Below are 17,709 nucleotides of genomic sequence, written 5' to 3'. Positions count from 1 at the left end.
CACACCCAATGTTTCCGTGCAGCTCTCATTTAATATAATTTAAATGCTTTTTAGTTAGGCAGGAATTGTGGGATCTTGTGGGTGTGGATAGTTTTCTATATAATTATGTGGGCCAAATATAGATAAGGAGGAGCCTGGAAAAGATTGGCATCTCCAGGACCTGGAATGTGACCTTGGTGCATAAGGTTGATTGTTCCATTAGACTGGCCAGAGTAAGTTCCTTCAAAATTTTTCCCATTTATTACCAAAATTGTCCTTACAGCAGCCAGCTTCTACAAGTAATGGTAATCTTTCTATCAAAACTGCATGGCTTCAAGAGTTTCAGTAGGCTAAGGAACATTCAACCATTAAGTCCTCATTCAGAACGTTTTTTTAATTAATTTTTTCAGTACTTTGCACAGATTTTTATGAGAGACTCCTGACACTTCCACAATTCATATAATACAGTATAATAATACAGGCTACAACTTAGTGTCACTTTATGGAAAATGTGTTGTTTCTTGTGAAATTAACTTGAAGGCTCCGCTAAAATGAAAAGAATGATTCTGTCTGTAAATGCCATGGTGGCTGGGGAAGTGACCATGAGTGACTGGTAAAAGACTTCCAAAAATTAAATGAAAATATTCCTTAAACTCCTTTGTGAACATGTGCATGGAGAAGAAGGTGGTTATTATGTTGTGGGTTTTTTTTCTCTATCTGGATGTAATTTGCCCTATAAAAGTGTTTGGATTTTTTTCCTGGAGGATTCCACATTAACAAAAACTGCACACTTGCACAAACAGAACCCTTGCACACAGTTGCTCCAGTCAGCCTGTCTGTTAACTGGAGTGTCTCCCCACCAATTAACTGAATTAACTACCCTAGCTGACAGATTTGCCTTGACCTGTTGTGGTGGTCCAGTTCAGTCTTTGCAATGGAAATTGAATTGTCCTGCGATTGCTGTTTGTTTGCTATGGAAACTAAGAGAACAGAATACAGAATATTTTTTTGGATTCTGTACAAATAACCTTTTCACTTTCTTGTGTTTGAATTTCCTTTGAAGGCTTTCATCTCTATCACAAGTTGCCCTCTATAGTACCTGAAAGCTGTCTCCTTATTCTGGTTGGATTGCTTCTTGGTGGGATTATTTTTGGAGCAGAGGAGAAGTCCCCACCTGTAATGAACAGTGATGTTTTTTTCTTGTATCTTTTACCACCCATTGTACTCGACGCTGGATATTTTATGCCAACTCGTCTTTTCTTTGAGAACTTTGGTACCATATTCTGGTATGCTGTGGTGGGCACACTCTGGAATGCCATCGGCATTGGAATTTCACTTTATGGAATTTGCCAGATCAGTGCATTTGGTTTGACTGATATCACATTGCTGCAGAATTTGCTCTTTGGCAGCCTCATTTCAGCTGTGGATCCTGTGGCGGTGCTAGCAGTTTTTGAAAATATTCATGTCAATGAGCAACTTTACATCCTGGTGTTTGGAGAGTCTTTGCTGAATGATGCTATAACTGTGGTAAGTTACTTGATAAATGATTAGTTGATGAAAATGATAAAGATTGTTCGTGCCACTCCATTATATCTCTTTTTATCTGGTTGTTACAGTTTGCTAGTAGATGGAAGTCACAGAGTGCTGATGTTTTTATGTAATTCTCTAAACTTTAGATTTAGAAACTATGGTAGTCTTACTACACCAGAGTAATGTGTAATGGTAGCATATTTGCACTAGGGATTTTGCTACTTGCTCTCTTTTGTCTCTGTACCTTCGAACTCTGTTACTTCTGTAATCTAAAACTGGAGGTTTTCCTCACCTGCAGAAATGTCTTTGGACAGAACAGGCCAATGTGGGGTGTTCCTACATGTTCACACGGAGAATGGGCAAATCATGGGACAGGAGATGGCACAGGATCTGGCTGATGCTAGCCCTTTGCATGTGCCCATCCAGTTGGAAATGCCCTGAGGTCACCAATACGTTTCTCCCAGGCTACAGAGGAGATATGACAGCCATCTGGAGGCAGTAATTTCTAATCATTAACTAGCTGTACTGGGTTTGTGGTGCTGACCTGACGACAGCGATCTGCAAATTCCATTAACACCCCCAATGCACCTTGTTGTACCTGATGACACCATGTCTGGGACATTACTCCCATTTATCCATGCCTTACTTGAAATTCTGCCTGTGTCAACGATGTCCTGGCATGTTTTCTGTTTTGTGAGACACGGAGGTCCCATTTTTCATATGCCAAAAGGATCGGAAAGATTCATGAATTGGGTCAGCACCTTCCCTGTCACTGTCACTTCTTTTTCCTGTCTCATTCTATGCACAACTGTCCTTCAGTGTTCCCTTTTTCTAGGACTTTGCCTTAACACATGTAAAACTCATAATTTAATCGTAGCCTTGGTACTGACCACTTCTTGTGTGTTTGTGAGAGTACCATTTTTTTTTTCACTTATGCTTCATGCTTTACCTGATTCTGTTGCTATCCAGCCAGCTGAATCTCATCATCCTCTCTTACGGGCTAGCCTTGAAGCCTAATTTTTCTCATAAGAACTTGTAGAGTAGAGCTGATGGTTGGACTCGATGATCCCAAGGGTTTTTTCCAACCTGAATGATTCTGTGAAACTACCTGCCATTACTAAACAGGTACTTAAGCCAGTCCTGAAATTAAGTGGGTGTAAATACTGAGTTTCGAAAGGCTCAGCAGTTCAGCTGTCTGTGTCTGTCTCCATTCTTAATGACAACGTGGTGGAATTCTTTTCATACAAGCTTTTCTGGAGGAAAAAGGTCTGGGTTTGAATGTAAAACCTTTTTTTTTTGATGGATTTTTCCAACCAAAATCACTTTTCCAGTCACAAAATCAATCACCTTTCCACTGGAGCAGCAGTTAGTCTAACAAGATTTGCTAGGAAAACAGTGCATCCTGATGACAGGAGTATTCATGCGTGCCATTGCCTAATGGCAAATTATGCCAAAACACCGTTTTTATAGGCACTGACATGGCAATTTAGTAACTGTGATGCATGGCTTTCCTGGAGGCGCCATTATTGCCTTCTTTGGAGGTAGTTCTTTCTCAGGGCGTGCCAGCCCACATGCCCTAACACAGGGGAGATACTCTCTGGAGTCTGTAGGGTCAGCCCAGTAAGACACTGGCCATACATATATTCATGAAGAAGTGAAAGGAATTTAGAGTACCTTTGGTCTTACTTTCTAGCTATCGCTTAAAGGCAGCACTTGGCTGGAGATGAAGTTGTTTCCACATGCTAGGCATTGGTGTGCTAATGGTTCCTTGTTATGGTTTTGCACACCTGCAATTCTGATTCTGCTTAAAACGTGACCCAGGCCATCACACAGATCCATGGGGTGCCCTTAGAGGACCTTGCCTCCCCTGCACATAGTGGTGCTGCCGGACCAGTTCTCGCTGTGGTGCTGCTGGGGTTATGCAGCTATCTGCTCAAAGGAGATGATGTTTTGTAAATACTGTTTCTTCCTCTGCCTATGTTGGGTTACCAGGAAAGCTGATAAAACCAGCTATCAGACAGACCTCAACACCCTCCAGCTTTCGTCTGCTGGAGCTCTTGAGTTCCTCCTACTCTGGCAGGTGCCTCCGGTGGGGTGTGGGGACAAAGCAGGGGGGGAGCTGAACATAGGCTGGCTGTCCTCAGAAGCTGCCAAGTTCCTACAGCCACTGCAGTATCAAAAAACCCAGAGGCCTCACAGATGGGGCTATGCAGAACAGAATGGCTTTAGCAAACATGCTTTCTAAATACTTTAAGCCCTTCTTCCTGCTATCCCACTTGCACTGCCTGGCTGCTCCTAATAAAAGGTTTTATTAGGATAGCAGGGACATCTATGCTTTCCCTTTTCAGAAGACATGCTACTACATCTTCATTTTAGATACAAAGCAAGGTGTCCTTTCTCAAGAATCTCAGCTCTGCTGCATTTCTCAGGTGGTCTTTCATGCCTGATAGTTTTTGCAATATGTTCATGCATTTGGATGATCATTTTCCCCCACTGATGGAATTTTGGAGCTTGAATTTGGTTGAGAACAGTGTTTGCCAGTTAGCTTCTTGTTCAGAGTTGGTGCTTTACCAAAAGACTGGGTCGGTGATGACTAGCACAGTGATATTAAATGGCAATATCACAGTTGAAGTTGAGTGTTAGCAGTTCAAATTCCAATTCTGGGCTTAAAATCACAAAGAAAGAACCAGTGTCATTACAATAATATTATTCCCGTGTTAGAAAACATTGCAGCAGTGCTCTGTGTTCTGCCTCTTCTGAAAACATTACTTTAGAGTGCTTTAAAGTAATTTCAGAATTAAAAACTAATAACTAAGAACTGATGAAAATAAGCAGTTAGTGTCTAGAGAGATACTATGAGATAAGATTAAAAAACAATTGGTGACTGATATTCCTTGGTGTAACCTTCAGCAAGTTCAGCTGAAGGATGTTTAGTAAATGCAAATCTTGAACTTGAAAAAAATGCTGTTCTCATACAAGATGCATTACAAAATGTGACCAGGGTTGATGTTAACTCACCTGAAAGTTTAGAGAGAGCTGTAAAACAGAACTGTTTTAGAGTAAAAGGGAAATGAACCCGATTTTGATCTCATTTACAGAAGTGTAAATAAAGAACAACGAGAACAAGATTAAAATCATGTTCATGACATTCCATAGTCCTAGCTGCTGTTTCTACCATGGCAGTCTGGTTTTGATCTGAGGTACAAAGGAGAACATTTGGTTTTCTTCTTTCAAATAACTTATGGCAACAGACTTGAGATTTGTGGGGATGTCTGTATGTGGAAACAACAGGCTCCATTCTGTTTGCAGGGTGAATACTTTGCCGTGAGAGTGAGGTGATGTTATGGTATTGCTTGAGTAGGTCAGAATTATATGCTTCTTTACAAGCAGCTCTCAATGGCCTTTACTTTGCTTTATATATATATTTATATAGTCATATTTTAAAATATAAAAAAAGGCTATTGAAAACTCCAATTAAAGAAAATAATCATCTTCCCTAATACATGCCAAGGGAGTGTTCTGCCAGGTCAAATTCTGTAGGTGTCTTGAAGAATAACACAACTCTCGGGTAGTCCCAAGTTTCAACAAGTGACTCAGGAAAACTCTTCTCAAACAACACAAGTCAACAGTATTTTTATTTCAGTCTGTGATTCATGGAGTCCTGGGAGTCTGTGAACTAAGAAGTCCTTGTAAAGTGACTACCAAAGGCACACCTATTGTCAATAGGCTAGTTCTGATATACTTCTCTTCACGGAAATCCATAAGGTCCATAAATCAAAACAGGTGGAAAAACAGTGGAGCTTATGACATTACTTTTCTGTCCTGTACAGTCCATAAGGACAAGGAACAGGGCAAAAAGGCTGGGAGTGTGCCTCAGAGCAGCAAGGTGAAGGGGTGTGTCCAGGTGAAAAAGAACACTTCTCCCAGGTGGATTCATCCTGAGGGCATCGCTGTTATCAAATAAATTGTTCATGCTCCTGCTCTTGTCCTATTTGTTGCTTTGTAATGAAAATTACTGGTCACCGTGCTGGGTTTGATTTAACCTTCTTTTTTTATGTTTGCTCTGGAATGTATTTTTTTCTTTTTCAGTTCTTTCCTTTCAGTTAGCCCAGATGACCCATAATAGTCCATGTCTTTGCATTAGACGATAGTGAGAACTTTTACCTCTGTATGACCTATCAAATTTTGGCCCAAGAAGAGCTGAACAACTTACTTTTTGTCATGTGAGAGAGAACAAGACTGCAAACATGACAAAACCCTCCCAGTCACTATTCAAACACCTACATTGTTGGCAAATGCAAGTACTGATAAAAAATTGTTCTCTCAAATAGCATTTCTGATAGAGAAACCTGTTTGATATACTAAGAAGTCCAGAAAGCAAGCAGAGGTTTAACTCCTGCAAGGTGCCCAAGATGACTAGTCAGGTGGTTTTTATGACTACGGTGGCCTAGCCTGTGAACCCGCTGTGATAGTAATATGACCAAGTCACAGTATCGGATGGCTGGGAGCATATGTGCAGCACCAGGCAATGCTTAAATCTCCCAAGTAAGTCTGCAAATAGGGAGACCCTTTAAGTTTTCTTTAACTGATTCCATTGTTGTCAGTTTTGTAGTAACTAAAATATTGGGTATTAGAAAAATGTAGACTTTACATCATTCTGTTTCCTGTGTAAAACAATGAGGCTCTTTTGCTAAGAAAATACGGTAATCCTGCTGACCCAGTTTGTTTTGAAGGATGGTTATAAACACTTTGAAAATTAAACTGGGCAAACACATGCTAACAGGTCTTTTAATGGGAATGAAATCCAAACCTCTGAAAATAATCTAAAGTTTGAAAAGTCTTTAAACCATTGGATTCCTAATGGTTAATAAGTCAGAGAAAGAGCACTCCATGGATGTCATGTTTCTTGTACTCCTTGGAGTGGTCATTTTCCATACCCTCTTTCCCCTGCCCCCCATGTCAGATGAATTTGTGGTCTAATTCAGTAATTGAGATCTTAGTATCTTACATAAATCAAACACATTTGAATGTAACATGATTTTTCACTGATTTTGAAGCTGTATATTTTTCCTCCTCCTTTTTTATTTCTTTGATTCTGGGGAAAATCTGAAATGGCCACTTGTGGAGAAATGAGAAGCTCTACAGATAAATGGATTTAAAGAAAGATTAGATAGATCTATGCTGCTGGCCTGCAGAATGGCATAGCTTAATAAACCTGTCCCATTTGCAAAAATGGGAATAATGATGTTTACCCTACTTTGTATATCTCCCTGATACTTATGGATGACAAGTAATATGCCAGAGGTAAACAACAGCATATCTCGAAAGTGAGTTCAAGGTAGATAGAGAAATTCAAAGTTCAGCATTGAAGCAGAGGAACATAATAATGTTAAGGGAAATTAAGAAGAGTTCAGAAACATAATGTGCTTTCTTTTTCTCTTAGGTCCTGTACAATTTGTTCAAGTCTTTCTGCCAGATGCGCACAATTAAGGTTATTGACATATTCGCTGGGATTGCTAACTTCTTTATAGTGGGGATCGGTGGCGTTTTGATTGGAATCCTTTTGGGATTTGTAGCAGCCTTTACCACCCGTTTCACCCATAAAATCCGAGTGATTGAGCCACTCTTTGTCTTCCTGTACAGTTACTTGTCATACATAACTGCTGAAATGTTTCATCTCTCGGGCATCATGGCGTAAGTACCCCAAACTTCAATAATAATAGCACCCAAGTAAGAATGCTGAAGGAAATTGCAGAGGCGACCAGGTTTTGCAAACTTTGCCATATGGCATCATTCCACTGTGCATGGCAGTGATGCTGGCTTGTGGATTTCCGGCTTCTCCCCACCCGCTTCCATCCTATTCTCTCATCTTGCCACCACACCAGCTGTGTCACTAAAACTGTTCATGGTATCACACCATAAACCATATCTTTGATGTGTTCCAAGTTAAAAATAATCCCTTGCATTTTCAGTGGGGTTATTTTTAACCTGGGTCAGTTTGGTGACCCGTGTCCTCATGTGACCCTACAACTAGTCATAAGGACATGGCTGAGGGGTGGCCCACAGTGATGTAGGGGCATTGGTGGCTAGGAGCAGTAGCTGAGAACTTCATGAACTGGCTTCACTTCTGATGCCAATGTGTTGTGAAACTATGTCTTCCCTTAGCTATGTGAGCAGCCAGTAAGTACCATTCAATGAAAACAATGTATATATCATTAAGACAAACTCCTGATGGACTGCAAGCACGGTAAGGATCAGGTGAATGTAAAATTTGCAGAATCTAGTCCTATGGTGATATAAACATTTAGTTTAGTATCTTGATATGTGTGCTTGTGTGTTACAATGCTCTCTGTATACATCATTATATATAAAATAATGTTATTCTTCCCCCTTCCAACAGCTAAAAATATTTTCATTTCTGGCTTTTCACTCCTGGGCTTCAGTAAAGAGAGAACACAGCCTCTCGCTTGATGCTGTTTATACTGTAACAACCCAACTTTAGAAAGAGCCTTTATGACATTTGATATGCTTAAATGGTTTGCTCTGGTTCCAAGTAATATTTTTAAAGGCCAACCTTCTTTAATGACTTTGTATTGTTCTAGAGGCAAATATGAGTCATTCAGGCATTAGGAGCATAGCTTTTTATGAAAACTCAGATGTTATGTCTGAGTATCACTAATACTTCATAACACCTCATCTGATGATTATCTTTTAGGAAAGTGAAGATAGTTTTGATATCACGGTCATGCCAGTATAAGGTTTTCTGGGGCTGGAAAGCAATTTATATGGAAACTTACAGCTGATGATTTCAGTAGTATAAAAACAGAAATATGCCGTGAAACAAGAGGGGTTAATACTTTAATAGAAGTAAAGAGTGAAAGATTGCATGAGTTTCTTTCTCTGATATGAGCCTAAATAAAGTAACATATGCATCCACTTTGACCGAGTTCATAAATGTGCCATCTCTTTCCCTAGCTTCTATTCATAGCATTTGTGTGGTTTCTAGTTTCCTCCACTCCTTAAGTCAAATGTCCTTGATGTCCTATGATCAAATACTTAAAGGGCTTCTAAACCAAAAATGTGTGGCTAAACTGTACATGGAAAAAATTGAGGCAGTATGCATGAAAATACTGATTTGGACATGCTGCATCCGGCATACATTGCAAAGGGCACGGCAGGTCGCTGGACCCACCACATGCCAGTGCCTGCCACCAGCACACCAGTGCTTCCCATGGCACTAACAACACAGGCCTTTTCATTTGTAACACTGGTCCCTCAGTGGGTGCAAAGCAGAAGAGGAGACACAAAGTATTTTTTCCCTCCAACAGCACAATAGAAAATAAGCTGTCTTTAAAATGTCCTGTATGTTTTTTGACTCTCTAATGCATTTTTTAGTAGCTCACAGAACTGAATGCATCAGTAACACATAGGAGGAGCAGGAAGGGCTCTCTGCAGCCATGTGGTGTCTCAGCTGCCATGAGAGGTAAAGCATGCTCTCTTCTCAGCAGTGCTGCTGAGGGCATTAAGTGCTCTTGTAATCTCCGCATCCCCTTGGAGTAAATCTACCCAGTGCTTTTCACATCTCGCTGGGATTTGAACTACAAAGAGTATTTTGCTCTGTGTCACAATGTGACATGCGCTGGTATTTTGTTCCCTGTCATTTTCTGCAGGGAATGACTTATGGCAGGATTGCTTGGGTCTGACTTCAAAGTCAGACCTCCTTTGAGCATGTAGTTGGACCAAATGACCTTGGAGTGTCCCTTACAACCTGGATTGTTGATTCATTATATGCTTCTGCGGCCATTTACAGTTCAGCCTATAGGGAATAATTGCCTGATCTCCCCTTTTTCACCTATATCCACATGAGTCTGTTAAACTACTGATTCCCACTTCCTTCATAACCAGATTTGTCAAGATACTCAGTGAGACTTTGTGGTTACATGCTGTACAATCCTTTAGGGAGAGGACATGAGCAGGAACGTACAGTGTTATCAAATACATAGGATACATACTCAAGAGTGCCTCATTTCTGTGCAAGCAGGAATTCACTGGCAGAGGAACAGAAGGGAATGAAAGGTGCTTGTCCCTATTCTGATAAGTCTGTGTACTCATTCTGAGGACAAATGATTATTGAAGCATCTGTGTATAACCCCTGCACCAGGTTACCTGGCTGAAATAGTGAAGGGACTGCACCATGTCCCTGTGAGCTGCAGTAAGAAAGTCCTCTTCAGAAGGAGAGGAAAGAGCTTCTACTGTAATTAGAGCCAGGCTTGAATCAGGATCATGGGCGTAAAACATACAGATATGAATCTGAACTTTATTTGCTTGGTTCCACTTCTAATTATAATGCTGCATTTTCTGCTTAATAATTTCTCATAAAGGCTGTGAAGCAGCAGAACTATTAATATATGTTTCTCCTTTTTTGTTTGCAAACAGTGAATTAGCAGGCTGTAAGGAACAAACATTGAAACTACTGTAAATTTAGTAGGTCAAGGAAATTTGAGGATTGAACCCAGTGGCCTAGTTTGTTGCAGTCATGACAGAAACTGTACTGTTTGTACAGGAGGACTTTTATTCTTCAGAAGCACAGAAGGTTGCAGGTTGATTGCAATTAGCTGGTTTATTCCTCCCCTTCTTGATCAAGGCAACTACCTCAGGTCACAAAAGTGGAATCCAGAATTAATGTATGTGGATAAGAAATGTAAAATAAAACACACCTAAGCTTTTGCTTTGATTATTGTGACAGTAAAAATTTACTTTGGGAAGAACATATTATAATCATATACATAAAATCTTACATATTTAAAGAAATCTGTTTTATATTAAATTCTAACACTATATTACTCTATAATTTTTAAATTAAAGAGACTTCAACAGGTTTTTTCTAACATAAGTAAGTCCTCTGAAGAGATACCAAATTCATAAAGTAAGCAATGATTAGCTGTGGAATATTACTTACCTGGACAGCACTATTTGTTATCCTGGTGAACCAACTCATCAGGCGACACTAATTGAATGAATGCAAAATATTACTGAATATAAGATTATATGTATGAGACTGTTGTCCCTTTAAAATCTAGTGGTTAAGCGTGGTAGGTGTTTTAAGTTACAGCTTGCAAAGATCCTGATTAATCTGGTGACAGATTCTTATCAGACATCTATTTACAGTGTCTCCATTACCTCAGGATCCAAAAACAAACCATGTCCAGAGCATGCTTCCCCACCTCTCCAAGCTGCAGGGCTTTCCTAAGTGACTGTAATCATGAGAACAATTTATTTTAAGAAGGTAATAAATATTACTGTTTTCTTGTGTCTTTGATGCAGACCTGACAGCCCTAATGCTTTGGGCAGTAAGCTGCAGCTTTGAGATCCTGAAATGACTGTGGGTCTGGAAGTGGCTGTCTGCCCACTGTGTTCTTCCTATATTGCATTTGCTGCCCCTGCACTTGCCAGCTCCACTGGCCCACGCTGATAATGATTAGGCAGTTCAGGCTGTGCTTCCCTACACTGAGGCACCACTTTGAGGTTATCCTCCAGCCAGGTCTGCTAACTATCCTTAAACCTGTAAACTTCATAGCTGAGTGGTCCTCTGCCATGCCTGTACCACGGGTGACCATACTGAGCAAGTGATGTACATCCTGTAAGGTCATTCTTTGTTCTTCCTGCTGATTAAGAAACTCTGTTTACTGACACAAGTTCAGAGCATGGACACATAGTCATGCTTACAGTAAGCCTGTCTGTTCTTTTATGTATCAGCAGAGATGCCCATTTCATTAATTTGTAGGTGCTTTAAATGTGCAACTGCTCCTGTGTGATTTCTGGTGGTGTTTTTCTCCTATTCAGCCCTATGCACAGGCAAAGGAAGCAGTGGCTTAAAGTGGTGGAGGATGACAAATTGTCTGTAGCCTTGCTTCTTACTTTGCCTGGAGAGAGGAGCTGGCTACTGTCACTGACACTGGGGAGGGGAATGGTTTGGTGGGATAACTGCTGGTGGGAAGCCCTGGCCCAGGACATGCTGTTGCCATTCTGTCTGATGTCCCTCAGCAGCAATAGAAGCAGCAATCCCTGTTTTCCAGGGCTACCCCTGGCTCTCCTCAGCTCTGTCTCTTCCGAAACACAGAGTTTGAGTGACCCCTTCACAGATCATGTGGATTTAGTATGTGAAAAAACTCTCCATAGACAGATGTCTCCTCAGAAAACTCCCCACTGTGGAAATAAAATCTTGTGCCCAAAACTGTAGGTTCACCAAATCTATAAATTTGATATTATTTATGCGATAATTTATGCTTTGTATTTCAAAGAGGACTATGGAGAAGTGAATAATATCCTGTAGAAATGGGGGAGGCTAAAAAAAATTCAAGCTAGTGAAATACAGGATAATGTTTGCCTTTCAGGATTACAGCTTGTGCCATGACCATGAATAAATATGTGGAGGAAAATGTTTCTCAAAAATCCTATACGACAATAAAGTATTTTATGAAGATGCTGAGCAGTGTCAGTGAGACGTTAATCTTCATCTTCATGGGAGTTTCTACAGTTGGGAAGAACCATGAGTGGAACTGGGCCTTTGTTAGCTTCACCCTCCTTTTCTGTTTAATTTGGAGGGCACTGGGTAAGCAAGTCTCAGGCTACACTTCAGTATTCTTTGCAAGTGAAACTTTTTTACCTCTTCTCAAGTAGAAAATGCCAAAATTTAGACAGAGTCCTGTCAGCTTGTAGAATGGTCTTCTTATTTGTAATGTGTCCTAGATCGCTGGGTCAGCTTCCAGCTTCCTCCAAAATGGAACCCAAAAATCAGATTGGTCCTGGTCCTCCCCATCTAAAGTCAGAGGCTGTCTGCTTGCTAATCAGAGTACATGTATTTACGTAAACATTTATTGAGAAATAAGCAACTTTTGCTTAAAAGAATTAGCAATTGTAAAACAGTTAAACAGGTTGTGAGGGTTTTTTTATTTATGTTTACTAGCTTTGAGATTTTCCCAGTCATTGGCATAAATAGCATCAAAACAGGAAATGCTGCAATTGTTCAGGTTGTGTTCAGGTATATATTATGAAGAAAAAAAATCTTATAAGAAACTGCTTGATCCCCCCTAAGTTTGTAGCACTAGCTGTCTTTCTTTGAGACCTAAGCACAGGTCATGGTTGTAGGTCTTAAACCTACTCCTCGCCCCAGCTTTATCTGTAATGATTTGGTCCCTCCGTGTATAAAGGCAGCTCATGCTCTGATCTACCTTTACACCCCTACTTCCAGCTTCCAAGTCTCCCTCCAGTTCAGAAATCTGGACTATTTTCCCTCCTATGCCTGTAACCCCACAATTAATACCTTATGCTGAAAAGCAGCCAAGCTCCTGGGCCCCATGCTTGTTCCCTTCACATGTCTTTATACCTTTACTCCAGTCTGCCACATCCCTGGAGCCTTTGCCCTCGATACACCAGCATGCACTGTCATCCTTCATCCCCAGTCCTGCATCCTTCCTGTCTGTCTGAGTAAAATTAAGTGAGTGAGTAAGATTTTGCCAGATTCAAAGCACAGATTGATGGAGGTGACAAGCCAAAGTGTTCAAAAGCACCTCAAATCCTATTAAAAAAAATTAGGAGTCTTGGTCTGTACTGAGACAGAGAATTACTGCTGTTTTAGAGGTGTGGAGTCTAGCAGATAGCTGTCTTGTGGAGATCAATTAGCTGCCTCAGGACCTAAATCCAGCTGATCTGAAGTGATGAACTCATTAAATACATTTAAGATGATGCTCCTCAGGCATTTTAAAATTTTATTCCATGGTGTTTTCAGTCTGCTAAATAACATTTTATTTCTTCGGTAATATATAGGTAAGAAGAAAATGAAAGTGTTTTAAAACAAATATTAGCATTGTGGGGATTTCTGTGTAATTTAATTTCTCTTTTTCCATCCTCCCTGTATTTCTGTTTTTTTTCCCTCAGGTGTGTTTGTTCTGACTCAGATCATTAATGTGTTCCGGACAATTCCTCTCACTTTTAAGGACCAATTTATTATTGCCTATGGAGGCCTCCGAGGAGCTATTTGTTTTTCACTTGTATTTCTGCTTCCTCCTGCTGTGTTTCCCAGGAAGAAATTGTTCATAACTGCTGTTATCGTGGTGATATTCTTTACCGTTTTCATTCAGGTAATGTCTGTCCTTTTCTGAACTTTTTTTTCTCAAACAGGTTGTAAATAAGCAGTGGGTAGAACAACAAATGTCTTAACTTACTGAAAGGAACATAGTTGAAGGTACTCTCCATGGTCATAGTTTTTAAAAAACTGCTATGCAGACCGCAGACAAGTAGCAAAAGTATGCCAGATATTAAGTACTTATGCTAACATATAAGTAGTATTAAGCATTTAAGACCTAGTGAGGTTGGAGTAGAGATAAAAGATAATCTGGGTACAGCCCCAGCACTAATTCCTTGTTAGAATATTTAAAGTTGTGCATTCACTCAGGAGTTTGGTGGAAGACAGGTTGCACAGTGATCAGGGGATGGAAGACGCCGGGGGCACTGGGAGGTAAACTGGAATGCTTGAGTCTGGGTGTTAGGCAGTGATGCTGCAAACCAGCTGGACATCCAAAAGCACCAGCTGTGTGGGAGAACGTGAAGAACTTGTCTTCAGTGTCAACCTGGCCATGGAAACCTGGTCAAGAGTGACCAAAAGAGAGGGAAGTGACTGAAACCAGCAAAATGTAGAGGAGGCTGAGTCCCTCAAGTAATTGTCAGGCTAGTCATTATCCAGAGCAGTGAGAAAGATGTGAGAGGCTCGTGTATGGAATTTCAGGTCTGTGGGAAAAAATGTTAGCCTGCCTTTTACATGGATAAAGGTGCCGTGGGAAGTAACAAGTATCTGTGCTCATGCTTGGGAAAGGATGGGAAAAGGTGGCTGGGACAGCTAGAGTTAGTCAGCTAGTTGACCATAGCAGGTAAATTGTGAAAACTTATTTTGAAGGATAGAATAATTTAAAATATGGAGATAAATGGAATGTTTTATGACATGCAACTTCGTTTACCAATGGGAAACCTGTATCGTTCTTTGATAAGGCAATTTATTTTCTAGAGTAATCTCATCTAACTGACTATTGTAAAGTCTTTGGAGGAGGGGTCTGCGTAGGAGATTGCTAGCTTAACTATTTGTTAAACTGAGGTTTAGGTTGACATTAGGATGATTGTAAAGTGAATGAGGAAGGAGCTGACAGCTTCTCCTACAGAGGGAAATAGAAGCGTACAGTCCTTTGATGTCAGAAAGGATCTCTGGGGGTCTGCAGTCCAACCCCATGCCCAAAGCAAGGACACCTTCAAAGTTAGATCATGTTGTTCAGGGCCATGTCAAGCTGAGTTCAGAATATCTCTGCGGATGGAGATTCCCCAGCCCCTCTGGGCACCTCTCCAGTTTTCAACCACCCTGGTCAAAGCTGATGAGGTGTTATTAATGGAATTCCTCAAGGATGATTCCTGGGGGTGGTTTTGTTTAATATTCTTGTTATTGACCGTGGCATAAACATAGGAATTTTTTGTTGCTGATATTTCTTCATGACAGGCTTTGGAAGGTGTTTTCAGAGTGACAGCAAGATGGGGTATCATGTGGAAAAGAAGAGAGTAATGGAGGGCCAATATGATAAGAACAGAATGACATTTAACAGCAATGAGTGCAAATGTGTTCTTGCTTGGACTTTCTTACTAGGGATTTCTCTTATGAAATAGGAACCTTTTGTTTGGAAAAAAATAGAAAGGGAAAAAACAGGTGTACTAGTTGAAAGGCAAATCTGATCTTAAGATACACTGAGACAAGTATTTCCATCAGAGAATAGTGTAATGTTCTAGAGTGATCATGGGACTGGTAAGCCTGTCATGTGAAAGACCAGGATGCCTTGGTCTTAGCAAAATGAAGGAGAAGAGGGAATATAATTACTGTTTATATGAGGGAGTGAACACCAGAGGAGGAACATTGTTTAAACTGAAAAGACAAATGTTGGCACAAGAACAAAGTGGTACAAAGTGACCATGATGCAATTAAGAAGCAGCTTTCTAATTATCAGAACAATGATGTTCAGGATGAGTGTTCCAGTATGAGCAATGGGGCAAAGAAACCTAACTACTTTTACGATAAAGCTTGATTCATTAATGAAAAGAAATACGTGACCTGGTTGTCTGGGATAGTAGGGATTGATCTCAACACCATGAGATTCATTCTTCTCCCCTGTGCCAGTGCACCTATATAATTAAGCAAATTATGTCAATTCTTACACAAATAATTGTTCAGAACCATTATATCATTCTGGGATAGCCAAAACTTTTTGTTCTTTCTCTGAGAATACTCAGGCAAGGACACATACTTACAAAACCTCTTAGTGTCATGATGTTATATAGCAATTTTAGTGCTACTGTTGACACATCTTTGAGTACTTGTTCTGGAATTAATCAATAAAAAATAGGACTTTTAATATTTGCTTTGGAATGATGTGGTATCTGTTTATTAATTCAGAAAACAAGCGAGGGTTTTTCTAACGCATAACAGAGCTGAAGAAAAAGTTAAAAAATACTATGGATGGGGTAAGTGACATATTCCTGACGGGGTCTGTCAGGCTGTGCTTCTTGGACCTTTGAGCTCTAGGGATCCCCTTCCTTCCTTCCTTCTGTTGCTTTAGTGGAGTCTGTATGCTGATAAGGACTTTACAGCTAAGTGCAACACCTGCTAATCACAAGAGTGAATTCAGTATTATAATTATTGTGTGAGGCTGGATTTTGGGGTTAGGAAGGTGAAAGGGTATCCAGAGCTAAAAAGGTGTGTACAGCTATTTTCAATGCTCTGACAGAGATGGAAAAGACTGAAAGGCTTTGTTTTTTCTTTATGTTTATGGAAAAAAACCCCAGAACTATTTGCCTTTTTTTTTTTTTTTTTTTTTTCACTGGTGGAGTTTCTTGATGTCAAAAGGTCAAATAAAAAGCAGCCTGCTGTCAGTGAAGAAATTTATAACAGGGTATGTTGCAGCTTCAGCGTCATATAGATGAAATTCCTAGTGGCTTTCAGTAAGACAAGGATTCAGCATATGGTATTACAGAGGCACACGCTCTTTTAGATTTCTTTTTGACAGCTGTTACAAGCACAATAACTGTAAAGCTTATTTTTAACCTTTGGCAAGTACCAAAATTTGCATTATTATGTATCATTATTTTGGAATCTTCACTTTCTTAATTGTTCACCTCTTGAGGTAAATTAACTTTTTGTAGTTTGTTTCACATATGAGATACATATTTTAGAAGTTGGCTACATTAGGAAACCTTTGTCAATTTAATTACATTACATCGCATTTGAGTTAGTCTAATTAAACAAATGCGAACTCCTCTTAAATTTACTTCGCTCTCACATCATCAGCCTCTTTATGGATTTATATTTGGTATGTGTATGTCTCTAGTTATTGCAGTTTATTATTCTTGACTGTATTTCTCCTTGCAGAATACATGTGGCAGGTGGTTTTAAATTAAAAAAATGAGGAATAATAAGGGCCACATTCAGCAGAGAAGTCTATCTAGGCATCTAAAAGTTTGTCCTTTTAGAGTTTATCCTTTGGACATATCTAGCAGGATTTCCCCCTGAGTTTGAGAGACCCCTACTATGGTACTTGAATTAAGAGCAAATGAGCTGCCTCTGGGGATCAAGTGAGATCTTAGCTGAACTGATTTACTCTTTCATAATTCATAATATGATGAGGAAGAGTATGTTTTTAGTATTAGGTGATCAGAATGCTTTAAAGTGAGGCTGTACCAGAGTTCCCTAAAATAGGAGCTCAGGACCTGGCTCTACATGCATCAGTTCTGTCCTGTGCATCACAAGGGGCTGATGTGGGGAACTGCTGCCCACTCAGGTTCTCTCCTCCACAAAGTCATATCTGTTCCACTGTGAGGCCTGGGGAAGTTCTGGAGAAGTTCCAGGCATAGCCCTGAGTGGTTAGGGAACTTAAAAAAAGTGAAAATGTCTGAAAAATCTTTAGATTCAGGCGGAAGCTGTGCAAGATTGACATTGAGGAAATTAGCAACTAACTTCTGTCTTCTTGGGGCTGTGAGCTAAGGAAGCTCCAGGGGAACAAAACAGAGTCTGAATCAGTTTGGTTAGACTGCACTTGGTTAAACTAAAGCATCATCCTGAATTCTGACTAGACATTTCTGGTTTGAAGTAAGTTAGAAACTAATAATGCCTAA

The 17,709-nt window shown here is 40.1% G+C and overlaps 1 protein-coding gene across 1 annotated transcript in view; it reads left to right on the top strand.

Moving 5' to 3' along the window:
* The first annotated feature begins 1,042 nt into the window (after positions 1-1,042).
* The window catches only part of LOC113487411 (sodium/hydrogen exchanger 2-like), a 26,490-nt gene continuing 9,823 nt past the window's right edge, over positions 1,043-17,709 (top strand). Inside the window, exons 1-6 of the mRNA XM_026861986.1 lie at positions 1,043-1,506; positions 6,953-7,203; positions 11,904-12,121; positions 13,447-13,654; positions 13,852-13,862; positions 16,417-16,490. Coding sequence (XP_026717787.1) covers positions 1,159-1,506; positions 6,953-7,203; positions 11,904-12,121; positions 13,447-13,654; positions 13,852-13,862; positions 16,417-16,490 — 1,110 coding nt within the window. The 5' untranslated portion in view covers positions 1,043-1,158. The remainder of the gene's footprint in view (positions 1,507-6,952; positions 7,204-11,903; positions 12,122-13,446; positions 13,655-13,851; positions 13,863-16,416; positions 16,491-17,709) is intronic.

This window comes from Athene cunicularia, assembly GCF_003259725.1.
Source record: "Athene cunicularia isolate RWA chromosome 1 unlocalized genomic scaffold, athCun1 chr1_part1, whole genome shotgun sequence".
NCBI classification, from domain to species: Eukaryota; Metazoa; Chordata; class Aves; order Strigiformes; family Strigidae; genus Athene; species Athene cunicularia.
The sequence above is the reverse complement of the archived record's forward strand: the minus strand, read 5'-3'. Positions and strand labels throughout refer to the sequence as shown.